Raw genomic sequence first — 14,228 nt, 5'->3', positions numbered from 1 at the left:
TGCAATGCTCAGAAACACATATTCATGTATCATTTTAAATTGCAAAAGCACATTTTCTACTTTATTGATTAAGAAACCTGTTTTCAAGGTCCATTGTTTTAGTAATGGCAAAGATGCCCTAGAACATAAAAGAAAAATTTATGCATGTATATATCCATAAACTCAAAGAGAACAACGCATAGGTAAGAAAAGCCCTACAGAACCTCAGGTTCTCCGAATACGGTTGAAACTATGTGCATCTGTTGCAGAAAATTCTTGGAACTGGGCTTTTAAACATTGGTTTAAATAATCATAGAGAGAAAAATGCTAGAATAATATTTGGTTTGAGAATGCTCAAAGCTCTATAAACTCTAAATGTACATCAATAAGAAAATAGTTAAAATAAATCATAGTGCTATGCAATATATTTAACACTGATGAAAGTCTCCAAGATACAACTGTAAGTGAAAATAAGTTGTACATAATATTATGTTTAAAAAAAGCTATGTGTGTATACGTGTGTGTGTGTGTGTGTGTGTGTGTGTATATATATATATATATATATATATATATATATATATGTAAAGCTGTGTAGAAAACAACAATCTGGAAAGATATTTATTAAACTTCTAACAGAGGTTCTCCGTTGGGGAATATTACAGATTGCACAGAATGAATGACAAATGGTAAAAGGGACTTTTAGTTATTTGACTTTTCCCCCATATCTAATTCTGCATTGTATAAATTTTTGTTAATTTTACAATTTTTATGAGGAAAATGGAATGCTTCTCTATCAAGAGAAATAGAAGAAATACTCAGAACCTTTCAAGGCTTTGTGCTGCAGAAGTATAGAACATAAATTAATACAGCATTTTAGGTCAATGGTTTGATCAGAACAACTGGCAGAAATTTAAACTTTTATTGACTTTAATTTTCACACTGAAAACATTTGTTCAAAATACTTTGGCCAATATCAAATATAGTATTCTAAAGTTTAAGTTTGAAAAAACAGACTATAAGTAAAGAAAACTACAGTTCTGAGCTTTTATTAACACAGAAAAATTGGCCCACAGTTGTTAAGACATAACTATATTGTGGTACTCGATCATAATTATTTCTTTAAAGTTATGAGAGTTTACCTGGTTTACTGATATTATAAAATAATTCTAATCCTTAATTATTCTTTACAACATGTAATTAGGCAGGACTGAGAATTTTCTGGTTAGTATGATATTGATAGGTAGAGATGAGGATGTCAAGTAGACCTCCCAAACTTAGTATGTCCACTGTGCTATGACGAGAACTCCACCCACCATTCCTCCTAACCTCGCCACTTGCACCTCACCTATCACTCCCAAGATTTTGTTCAGGATAAAAACTTAGAAAGCCTTCCAGACACCTCGTTTTGTCTCCACGCCATAGCCAATCCATTGGCAGTCTTACTGGCTCTATCTTCACAACACATCTGTAATACAGACACTTTTCATCCCTTCCACCATTACCACCTGAGCTCAAGCTCATTTCTCCCCTAGAATAAAGTAATGCTATCTATCCTACCACAACTTCCCTCCTTTCTTCTTGTCTCATGAAATCAATTATCTACTCAACAGCTAGAATAATCTTTTAAAAACATAGGCCAAGTCCACTCCTCTGCTCAAGTCATTCCATTCTCAATATAGTCACCTCTTCCTGTCTTGTTGTTTCAGGCCCTACCTGGTCTACCCTATCTACCTTGATCTGTTTTCTGTGTTCTAGCTAGACTAGCCTTTGATTCCTGTCTTCGCACTGTCCCCTCCTTCTGGAACCATCTTCTCACAAAATTATTGCATAACTCACTGTGCTACCCACCATCCAAGATGTCTCCTAGTGGTTTTTATTTTCTCCTGGTATTAATGCCTATGTGTGGTGTCCTCCCACATTAAATCTAGGCTGGCCTATGGCATGGCAAAAGTGATGGTCTGTCACTTTTGAAGATGGGTTCTAAAAGGCTGCAAGTTCTACTTTGCTCTCTTGAATTGCTCACTCTGATAGAAGCCAGCCATTATGTCATGAAAGTACTCAGGTGGACCTTTGCAGCAGCCTTTGTAAAGAGAAACCGACTTGCCCCAAAGTTGCCACGTTTATTGTATATTGTCACATTATTCACAATCACAAAGACATGTAATCAATCTAGGTGTCCATCAATGGTGGACTGGATTTTTTTAAATGTTGTGCATATACACTATAGAATACTACACAGCCATAAAAAATAATAAAATCATGTCCTTTGCAGTGACATAGATACAGTGGAGATCATAATCTTAACTGAATTCACACAGGAACAGAAAAACAAGTATCTCATATTCTCATGTGTAAGTAGGAGCTAAACACTGAGCACACATGGACATAAACATGGGAACAACAGACACTGAGGAATACAAGATGGGGGAGGAGGGAGGCCGGGATTGCGGCATTGGTAGAAATCATCTCTATTGGGCGCTGATATCCAGAATTTACAAAGAACTAAAACAGATCTACAAGAAAAAAACAAACAAGCCCATTCAAAAATGGGCGAAGGATATGAACAGACACTTTACAAAAGAAGACATACAGGAGGCCAACAAACATATGAAAAAATGCTCATCATCACTGGTCATCAGAGAAATGCAAATCAAAACCACATTATTGAGATACCATCTCACACCAGTTAGAATGGCGATCATTAAAAAATCTGCAGACAACAGATGCTGGACAGGATGTGGAGAAATAGGAACACTTTTACACTGTTGGTGGGAGTGTAAATTAGTTCGATCATTGTGGAAGACAGTGTGGTGATTCCTCAATGACCTAAAAATAGAAATCCCATTTGACCCAGCAATCCCATTACTGGGTATACATCCAAAGGATTATAAATCATTCTACTATAAGGACACATGCACACGAATGTTCATTGCAGCACTGTTTACAATAGCAAAGACCTGGAACCAATCCAAATGTCCATCAGTGATAGACTGGATAGGGAAAATGTGGTACATATACACCATGGAATATTATGCAGCCATCAAAAATGATGAGTTCGTGTCCTTTGTAGGGACATGGATGAACCTGGAAACCATCATTCTAAGCAAACTGACACAAGAGCAGAAAATCAAACACCACATGTTCTCACTCACAGGCGGGGGTTGAACAATGAGAACACATGGACACAGGGAGGGGAGCACTACACACTGGGGTCCGTTGGGGGGAAATGAGGGAGGGACGGGGGGGTGGGGAGGTGGGAAGAGATAGCATGGGGAGAAATGACAGATACAGGTGAGGGGAAGCAAGGCAGCAAACCACACTGCCATGTGTGTACCTATGCAACAATCTTGCATGTCCTTCACATGTACCCCAAAACCTAAAATGCAATTAAAAAAAAAAATCTTCCCTATTGGGTACTATGCTTACTAGCTGGGTGACAGGATCCATACCCCAAACCTCAGCATCACGCAATATACCCATGTAATAAACCTGCACATGTACCTCCTGTTTCTATGAGAAAATTGAAACAACAACAAAAAAATAATTACCTGATATTTTATCATCCATTTTAATTTATATGTTGTCTTCCATGCCCCTTACTAGAATGGAAGCTCCATGAGGGCAGGAATTTTTTCTTTTTGTTTATGCCCAATGCCTACAAGACAGCCTTGCACATAGTGGTCATTCCATCCACTTGCTCTTACTCATTTGAATAATAACAACTACTATTGGTTTACAAACATTTCAGAAACCTGACTGTTTTTATGCTTAAGATAAAGCACTGTTTTAGTTTAGTCCTCATAATAAACTCAGTGGCAGAGGAATTCCCAATTCACACTGGAGATGAGTAAGACTCAAATAACAGCCAAAGGTCCACAACTAGTAACTGATAAAACCGAAACTCAAATCCAGGTTTGGTTAATCCAAATTGTACTTCCAATTATCAAACTATAACGAAAGATTAAATAATTCAGCATTGCAAAAATTCAAAAATGGACACATAACATGCATGGTATGCAAAAGAATCACCGTTCAAAAATTACTAGTCTGATGGGTGGGTGGGGTGTTAGGGTATGGAAAGTATCCCTTAAAAATGAAATCCCTGAATAATTTTAAAAGGACCATGTGGTTCCCATGAATGCAGGGTAACAACAATCCCAACTCATTTAGGCTCCTTTCAGCATTATGGGTCTATAGTTAAGCAATTTAATGAAGAATGTTTGTTGCCTAAGATCAAGTAACACAGCCATATAATAACTTGTCTTTATTATAAAAACAATATTTAAGATTCTAAGAATTATAGACTTACACAATGTTTAAGTTGAAAGAGAACTAAGAAATCACCTTGCAATCTTTTCCAAAGTAATAATTTCCTATAATCGAGACTCCTCCAGAGACAAATTTGTACTCATCTTGGGTGGAGTCCCTTCCGTTGCTGGAGAGCATGAACAACTCCATTAATCACATGCCACACTCATGGCCCTCACTGCGTTGCTATAATTCTTGCTAATGTCTGTCTAGAAAAAGTAAACTTCCTGTTGTAAACCCTGTAGATTTAGTACTCTGGATGTCAAATCCACTAACTGGACCAGGGACTGGTGCTGTGCCACAGGAAGATATGTGAGAGGGCAAACCCCTCTGAAGTGGCTTGTGCCACAAGTCTGTCCAATAGAGTAGCTTTAAAAACCCAGTCTTAGAGGCGCAGATGGCAGGCACACCCAGTGAGGATGTACAGCTTAGTAGAAACTAGGTGTATCCTGAGCAACACTGGGCTATTCTTCCGTCCTCCAGAACATCACAGTCATGAAAACCTGAGGCAAAGGTACTGGTGAGGCACCTTCATTTCCAGTCTACAGTAGCCAGGTGGCCAAGTACACAGAGTATCTAATCATTTTGAATAACCTTTAAAAAGGGTATTAAGGCCTGTACTTTGGTCACAATTCTAGTTCTTAATCTGCTCTAATACAGCCATTAGAGCTACATTGCCTTTCATGAAAGAAAAAAAAAAAAAGTAGGAGTTATTCTATTAGGGTAGGATAACATGGAGGAAACTCCACATATTTTTTATGAAGGACTTTTGCCACCAGAGAACCTGTGAGAGAAATTATATGTAAGTAAGTATGGCAAAGCCCTAAGGTATAACACCATAAAGGAATAAATCCTTCTATACAGTGGATACCAATTAGAGTTCCAAATGAAACCTGGCAAAGGTTCAAGCCTCCCTAAGTTTCTCTTCAGGAAATACACACACACACACACTCAAACTCACTCTACACGTACTACTTCCTACTAATATATATCTAAGAATATCACTTTCAAAAGTAAATAAACAATAGACTCGAATGGGAAGCAGCCATCACTTAATATAAGTAATTTAGGTAGATTACACTCAATTGCTAAAATTCCCTCAGAAAATAGAGACAAATCCACATTTTCCATGGGCTTGAACCATTTTTTACCCAAACTCACTAAGAGAAATTTAATTTGAAAAGATTGGCTATATTGATTGATCCAGGAGACGCTTGGTACTTCCCAGAAGAATAAGGCTGATGAAAAGGAAACAGTGCTTTGATATTTATTAGGAAATGAATGGACTGATTTATATAGAAAGTCTCAGGATTGGTATATTTTATTTTCAAAAGATGATGGGCAGCATAATTAGAAATCAAAAGTAAAGTTTTGCGAAATCCATCAGTGTGTGGTCAGGGAGTCTGATGCAGAGATCTATATTTTTTAGTATTAATGTCTATATGAGTGATTGCAAGGTCCCTCTCAAGACAGCAACTGAATTTTCATGAAAGTAAGACAAGACAACAAATGCAGACATAAAGAGTTAATGTGGTATGGGAGAGGAAGCAGTGAATTTGGCTTGATAAAGAATTTAGAGCCAGAAGATCTGAGCTCTTTTCTAGTTTTGACATTTCCTTATCCCTAAAACAGTGATGATAACCTAACCCACAGTGTTACTGCAGAAATCAAATGAAATCATTCAGGCAAAAAGGTGTATACATAGGCAATGTACACAAATTAAATGTTTCTCCCAACAGATATCAATGTCCTCAAAACAAGAATTAATTTTTTTTATTTGTCCATAAGTAATTAGGGTACAGGTGGTGTTTGGTTACATTAGTAAGTTCTTCAGTGGTGATTCGTGAGATCCTGGTGCACCCATCACTTAAGCAGTATACACTGCACCACACACATTGTCTTTTATCCCTTGCTCCCCCTCACTCTTCCCCACAAGTCTCCAAAGTCCATTGTATCATTCTTATGCCTTTGTGTCCTCATAGCTTAGCTCCCAAATATCAGTGAGAACATACAATGTTTGGTTTTCCATTCCTGAGTTATTTCACTTGGAATAACAGTCTCCAGTCTCATCCAGGTCAATGAATTAACACTGCAAGTGCTGTTAATTCACTCCTTTTTATTATTAAGTAGTATTCCATCATACACACACACACACACACACACACACACACACACACACCCCCCACCCCATAGTTTCCTTATTCATTTGTTGATTGATGGGCATTTGGGTTCGTTCCCTAATTTTGCAATTGTGAATTGTGTTGCTATAAACATGCATGTGCAAGTATCTTTTTTAATAACTTCTTTTCCTCTAATCTCAGACTCACAGAAAAATCTAATAAATGTTTGGTGTGTAAATGAATGACTACCCAGAAACCACACCAAGAAAATGACCATTCTGATGGCATGCATGATTGGATAAAATGGACTTTATAATATATAAATATAAACTTAAAGGCCAGGCCTGGTAGCTGGCCAGGCGCAATGGCTCACACCTGCAATTCCAACACTTTGGGAGGCCAAGGCAGTGGATCACTTGAAGTCAGGAGTTCGAGACCAGCCTGGCCAACATGGTGAAACCTCATCTCTACTAAAAATACAAAAATTAGACAGGTGTGGTGGTACACGCCTGTAATCCCAGTTACTTGGAGGCTGAGACAGGAGAGTCGCATGTACCCAGGAGGCAGAGGTTGCAGTGAACCAAGATTGCACCACACTGCACTCCAGCCTGGGTGACAAGAGTGAGACTGCCTCAAAACAACAACAACAACAAACAACAAACATACAAAAAAAACTTGAAAACATCTATGCTAAAGTAAAAAAAAATCATAAAATATAAATCAACCAGATACGTATTTATAAATATATTTATTCTATATGTATAATATAAACATGTCTATATGGTTTGATAGTTCAAATGCATTGTGTAAACAGAAGATATACATAAACTGTGATCATTTTATGGAGCTAACTGTTTTCAAAGCACCTAAGATTCACTGAAGTAAAAACAAATTTCTACTCGGGATTAACTTAGCATGCTCACTGTAGTGTGTTTCTACCACTGCCAAATATTTGTTCACATCCAGTTACTCTTTAGCAAACCTTCCCAAATGCAGTTTAAATTTTGTTTACAATGTAAAAATCGTACTATCAAAGTCAATGTCCTTATTTTGACAACTTTAGGGAGCATATCAATTTTATAAATGACTCTGTGAAGATAACGGAAGAAAGATGAGTTACCTGGGTCTGTAGAGGCAATAGCCTAGATGTTTAGTTTTAACTCTCTTGGCTTGAATGAATATTCTCATCCACGGGTTAAAATACAGAACAGACGTATAGGCTCTGAAGGACCACCTCTCTGGGAAACTGAAATAGAAAAGACAAAATGACACAATATAGAGGACACGACAACTACATCTCTTTGAGACGAAGTAACATCAGACTATCAGATTATTATTGGTACCACCAGAGCTTCAGAAACTTTTCTTCTAAAACTAACGATACCACAAACACTAGCAAATCTCACAACAGTCACTTCATTAACGAGGCCTCTAAACACAAGGCCCAGCACAAATAGCCGACACTTGGTTGGAACTGAACTTCTTTTGGCGACCACCTGATTCCAAGTAGACTTACATTAGCAATAAACATACGTTCCCATGAAAGCTGTTGACCTAGGAGAACAAAGTCAAGTCAAATAAACAAAACAATCCCTTGTTCAAACATAACAAAAAGAACCGAGGCTCACGTGAATAAAAAGCATTCCCATCAAGGCCTTATAAACAGAGAAATACAGTCAACATGTTTCATTTGCTTTTAAAATTATGAATGAGAAACATAAAACTTCATTCTATAAATATAAAAAGTATTAAAATAAGTATTTATGGCCAGCTGAGGGGAGGAATCTGACCACATGATAATGAAAAAGGAAAACAGAGAAAAATAAAGGATGGGAAGGCAATAAAATGGAAGCAAAACCAATGTAAATAGCCTATGAAGAAAACTACCCTTGTAAACTGCATTTTGGGAAATCACCATGTCACTGCATACTAACAACTCCAGGGAATTTCTATATTAAAGTCCGTTTATGAACTGCAAGTCCTCTCCAATAAGATAAATAAAGATCCAAAACAAGCCCAGCCATGCTGAAGAAGCGATGCTCTTTACCACTCGGCCACAGAAAAGGCTACTCTGAAAAACTACAAGGTCAAACGGAAAGCAGAGAGCAGTAAACCCATCATTTTTATACTTGTACCTCAGTCCAGGATAAGGCAAAGTTGATGGGAAAGAAAGGTAAGGCCAGTCTAAGGGGGAACTACAGGTTAACACTATTGCCAGTAACTCAGTAAGACAGGACAGAGCACTAAGAATTTTCAAAAATGAAGACAAAGCCACAAGAAATTCAAGAATTGCCTGGTTGGTTTTTAAGTTCCTTCTGGCAGGATCTGAAGTTCATTAAAAAGTCAACAATTTATTTTAATTGTTCTAAAAGAAATGCTTTTAGATAAGTCTTGAGTAGAATTTTCCCAGTATAAATTACACATAAGTATCTAATTCATCACTCTTATTTCCTAAATATTAATACTAATGTATTTTTTAATGTAACTAGATAGGCTGTCTGTATTAGGGTGTTGCATTACAAATACAATAATGTGGTTGCTTTCCGTATACCTGGAAATGCACAATTAAATAAGTCCTCACCTGATAAAAGAAACTGAAAAAAGTTAATTTGGGATGCTTGTTATTATTTAAATCCTTTCTGGATCTCCTGATTTTAAATTGCCCTTAGAACTGGTAGCTCTTTTTTTTTTTTTTTAATCTCTCTTCAAAACTGATACATCTCTATCATTTGAAAGTAAAAGTCAAAAGTAATTCAGAGACAACTTTGAGAATCTGAGAAATACAGTGAGAGACAAAACTAGCTAAACAAATTTTGGTTAAAAAAATCACATATATACATACACACACATATGTATATATATGAACACTAATACTTCTACCTTTTAATAGCTCAATTTATTCACTCATTCAATAACTAGTTCTAGGTAAATATTCATAGCATGCAAGCTGAGGATCCTCAAGGTCTCCCCTATTTTAGGAGATTCACTGGAAGGACTCATGGGCCTTAGCACACAATTGTACTCATGGCTTTGACTTATCATAGTGTTGTAGTATGGACACATAGCGGCTCACAAGGGAAAAAAAAGGTGGACTCTGGAGGGATCTATCTGCTAGCTTTCCTACATTCTCTCCTCATGAATGTTCATACACAGCATACTCTTCTCCCAGATATGAAAATGCAGCAACGTGTGTGTGATGTTTCCATCTAGGAAAGCTTATTACAGCCTTGGCATACAAGATGTTTATTGGGAAGATAGCCACACAGGCACCTTCAGGCTAACATGCATATATCAATGTTCCAGAGTCCCAGAAGGAGAAGAGGTTTCCATATAAGCCACACGGTTTGTACAGTCTAGACACAGCAAACCACTGTTATCAGCTATGAAAAGTTTTACGTCATTGTAGGAAACTGTTTACCAGGCAAGTTCCCAAAAGCTGGCCACGCACCACTTTTGCAAGCAAGCCTTTCTAAGAATAGACACCTGCTATGTAAACCCTTTTCTCTCACATGCCTACTTTTGGAAGTTCCTGTTTATTTGTGAGAAACAGAAGGGTACTACCTCTTATTTGTGATGTCTTTGATAAAAAGAAGACAAAGAGGGCTAAATATAAAAACCATATGTGAAATGGGCCACCCCATTATAAAGGTGAAACTTTTTAGTATGATGCATAAGATTCCTTACGGTCTGACCCCCATTTAATTCTCCAGCCTCATCTCTTGTCTTCAGCCTGGCCATTTAGGACCACTGCCAGTTCTCCAGACATGGAAGCATGCTTTCTTATCCCCAAGGCTGGCATATTCAGCTCTTCAGCCACTCGTGCTTGACGAAGCGCTCCTTTTCACCCTGTGGTACGCAACTTGAGATTGCACTTCCTTTCTAAGCCTTCCCTCAGCCCCAAGAGGGGTGAAGTACTCTCCTTTGTGGCCCCTCCTTCTGTCCCTCCCTATTCAAGGCACCTACCACTCAGCGCTGTCATCTTCTGTCTATGCATTTGCATCCCCAACTGGCTGTGAACTCCATGCAGTAAGCACTCTCATCAGCAAAGATGCGCTGAATAAATGACAATCATTCAGCACTTCCCTGGCTTAACTTGGAATAAACAACAGAGGGTTCCCTACGTAAGAAGGATATTTTAATGAAGGATTGCCTCCAAAGGCAACGCTACCAGTCTTTACAAATAAAGCCATACACTTAGGAAACAGAGATACAAACGTGCTCAATAGTCAGGATATCTTCAGAAGATGAAAGGAAAAAATGCTATTACTCCACACTCACGAGGAACTGCTCCCATGTATTCTTCACGAGTTTTCTTCCTGTTTCCTCCTAAATACCTTTCTTTCCTGTCTCCTTACACTTCAGGAGAAGTGTACATCTCTATCTTTCTCTCTCATTTTCTATGTAACTGGCTATGATAAGAAACTGAAGAAAGAAAGAGGCAGAACAAACCCCCACCACACACACACACACACACACACACACACACACACACACACAGAGTCACATGACAGATGTGGGGAAAGAGGAGAGCATTTCAAGGCAGAAACCGGCTTCAAGTCTGTGGATGTAATAGGAGGGCATGAAGTAGAATTGGTGCTTTTGTCCCCTTCTCAGCACTGGGTGTTCTTAAGTCTCCAATGTAGCCCCTACCTATGGCTGTGCTCTCTGTGCCCTCTCTCTTCTCCCAATCTGTCCCCAGTATTCCGCTGCCATTTTAAATGCTGCGCCACGTGCCATGTATCATGGGTGAATTGGTGTGTTGTCATCATCAAACTGTGGTAAGGGCCGTGAAGGAGTCCGAAAGTAATGCTCTGTGGCCAAGGCCACATCTCCTCATCTGCTGATTCAGATTCTCCATGGCTACAGTCTGGAATTGTGAGGTTTTCCAAGCTACCCAGGTGATTTCTTTGACTCTTCCAGGTTTGGACAGCACTGCATAGCTGACCTAGTGGACAGGGTGGTATGTAAGGCGGGTTGCCACAAAGATGGGAGGAGAACAGTTTCTCACAGGTATTTGGACCTAGATACCAGCTGAGAAATACAACCCCTACATTACCCACACTGGCACACAGACAACAGACCCTCATCTACCCAACAACTGAGCTACTTTTATAAGTAGCTGGGTTGAGAAAATGACTCTAAACTGCAGACTAAATTAGGTCCCTTTTGCAATATCACAGAAGTGCCATATTTTTATTCATGAAAATATTATATAACCAAAATTGTTTTCTAAGTTAAGTCTTTACAAAATCTCTAACAACTTCTTGAAGTTGAAGTTAACAGGGTTTACATTATCTTGAATATAAGTAAGTGCATCAGGAGTTTTAACTAGTTTCAATTCTGAACTTTGAAGGGGCTAACCAAATTTAATATTAGGGCAGATTATACCTATGAGAAATGTCAACTCAAAGAGGTAATTTTTTTAAAAAAAAGTTATAAGCTACACAAAGTAATGAAAGTGCTTCTTCCGTGACAACCACAATATAGCAAGTAGCATATGAGAACAATTTGAAGCTGTAACATTTGATGTGCTCCTGGGCAGCTCAGTTAAGACATGAAGTAGAGACATTATGGAATGCTGCCCAATGACTGTCAATTTAGAAACATGCTGGCAATGTGGCACCTAATTTTCAAACATTACCTAGCACAAAATTTCAACTGCATTACTCTGTATTATATCATCACTCTCAGAGCTGCTTTTTGGATGGGTTTCTCTGGCTGCCTGAGATGGATCCTGAGCCATGGCGGATTTCAGGGACGTGATGAGCTCTTTTGACGACAGCCAATTCCACAGCATTCCTTTTTTCACTAGGGTCTGTGCTTTTTTCAAGTTTCTTACAAACTTGAGTGATTAGTATTTACAATGTCTTGAAGATAGTAAGTTACTGAAAGCAACAAGAACACATGGAAATAATATGCATAATAGGCCAGGTGAAATGGATGGATACATGGTCCTGACCTCCAAAAAAGGAAATCAAGAAAAATTATATAATGAATGATTAGGCCTTCACAGTTTGGAATTCAAAGGAGATTTTAAGGGCAACAGAATTATTTTACAAAATTTTTAAAATTCCCTCTCCCACCCTAATGATCTCCTATGATCTTTAAGAATACAGGACAGTGGAACTGACACTGACAGTCCAAACACCTTACAATGAAAGCATTTGTCATGTCCTTGGAAAATTATCCAGATAATGACACTCAATTCAACTTACTTGAATTTAATTCATTTTTTATTTGCTGTGTACCAGACACTGACTCACTTTCCACAGTATGATAGTAAGTGCTTGAAAGAGGTATTGTAGGAAAACATAGAATGGGGGGACTGTGAGGGTTACTAAAATGTACAGAGATTTTCCATGTCCCTGGTACTGTGCCTATTCTATTTAAATAGCTTTCATATCAAGTAGGTGATGTTACAGCCTCATTTTACAGATGAGAACACAGAATTTCAGAGACCGAAGATAACTTGCCACTAGAATTCAAGCTCTCCCAACAGAACTCAAGTCCCTCAATGGCATATCAACCCAGAGTTCTGGTCTCTTCAATTTGCTCTTACAGAACTTAATTCAAGGATCTGATGTCCCTGTTTTCTAATTCTACATATATCTCACTATACAGAATAAGTGATGTGGCAGTAGACAGCCAATACCTCCTAGCCATCCAATTAAACCTGATGTCTCTGCTGATAGATTATGCCATTATGTAAAAGAATATCCTTTTGGAAAAATAAAGACATTGACAGAATCGGGCTGGTAGACTAAGAATACATATTATTCTCCTGCTGAAATTCAAGGAAAACCATTAAGAAGGGCTGTGAGCCTAGGAAGGAGTGAGGGAAGCAGAAAATATTACAAGAGATCACAGGTAACCACATGATACAGCCTGCCTCAGAATACTGTAAATGCTTAGGCTTTCTCTCCAAATGAAATGGGAAGTCATTGAAAAATTTTGCAGAGAGATTTTTAAAGGATTATTCTAGATACTACTGAGAGTTAAGGGTAGAATAGTTTTTAGAAGACCAAGGGTGAAAGAAGGGAGACCAGTGGACCAGTGGAAGACTAGTACAATAATCCAGCGAGAAGGATCTGTACTGTAGCAGAAGATACAATAAGTGTTTAGATCCAGGTCAGTTTTGAAGGCAGAGACAACAAGAAAGAGTAAGTTACAAGAGTCCCCTGACTGCTGAGTGTGAAGAATAAGAAAACTATATGACCCACTGACAGAAACACAATGGGAATTATTAAAAGTTAAGAGAAAAATCTTTGTCCATGCCTATGTCCCGAATGGTATTACCCAGGTTTTTTTTTAGGGTTTTTATGGTTTTAGATCTTATGTTTAAGTCTTTAATCCATCTTGAGTCAATTTTTGTATAAGGTGTAAGGAAGAGCTCCTATTTCAGTTTTCTGCATATGGCTAGCCAGTTTTCCCAACACCACTTATTAAATAGGGAATTCTTTCCCCATTACTTGTTTTTTTCAGGCTTGTCAAAGATCAGATGGTTGTACATGTGTGACATTGTTTCTGAGGCCTCTGTTCTGTTCCATTGATCTATATATCTGTTTGGTACCAGTACCAGGCTGTTTTGGTTACCGTAGCCTTGTAGTATAGCTTGAAGTCAGGTAGTGTGATGCCTCCAGCTTTGTTCTTTTTGCTTGGGATTGTCTTGGCTATATGGGTTCTTTTTTTTTGGTTCCATATAAAATTTAAAGTCTTTTTTTCTAATTCTGTGAAGAAAGTCAATGGTAGCTTGATGGGGATAGCACTGAATCTACAAATTACTTGGGTAGTATGGCCATTTTCATGATATCGATTCTTCAT

General features: G+C 38.1%; 1 protein-coding gene across 1 annotated transcript in view; it reads right to left on the bottom strand.

Moving 5' to 3' along the window:
* Positions 1-14,228, bottom strand: part of MORC1 (MORC family CW-type zinc finger 1) — a 168,890-nt gene that overhangs the window by 101,686 nt on the left and 52,976 nt on the right. Inside the window, 1 exon segment of the mRNA XM_074405314.1 lies at positions 7,528-7,653. Within this exon segment, the coding sequence (XP_074261415.1) occupies positions 7,528-7,653 (126 nt within the window).

The sequence above is a fragment of the Saimiri boliviensis genome, chromosome 8 (genome assembly GCF_048565385.1).
Source record: "Saimiri boliviensis isolate mSaiBol1 chromosome 8, mSaiBol1.pri, whole genome shotgun sequence".
Lineage (NCBI taxonomy): Eukaryota > Metazoa > Chordata > Mammalia > Primates > Cebidae > Saimiri > Saimiri boliviensis.
This window is presented reverse-complemented; position numbering and strand designations above follow the sequence as displayed.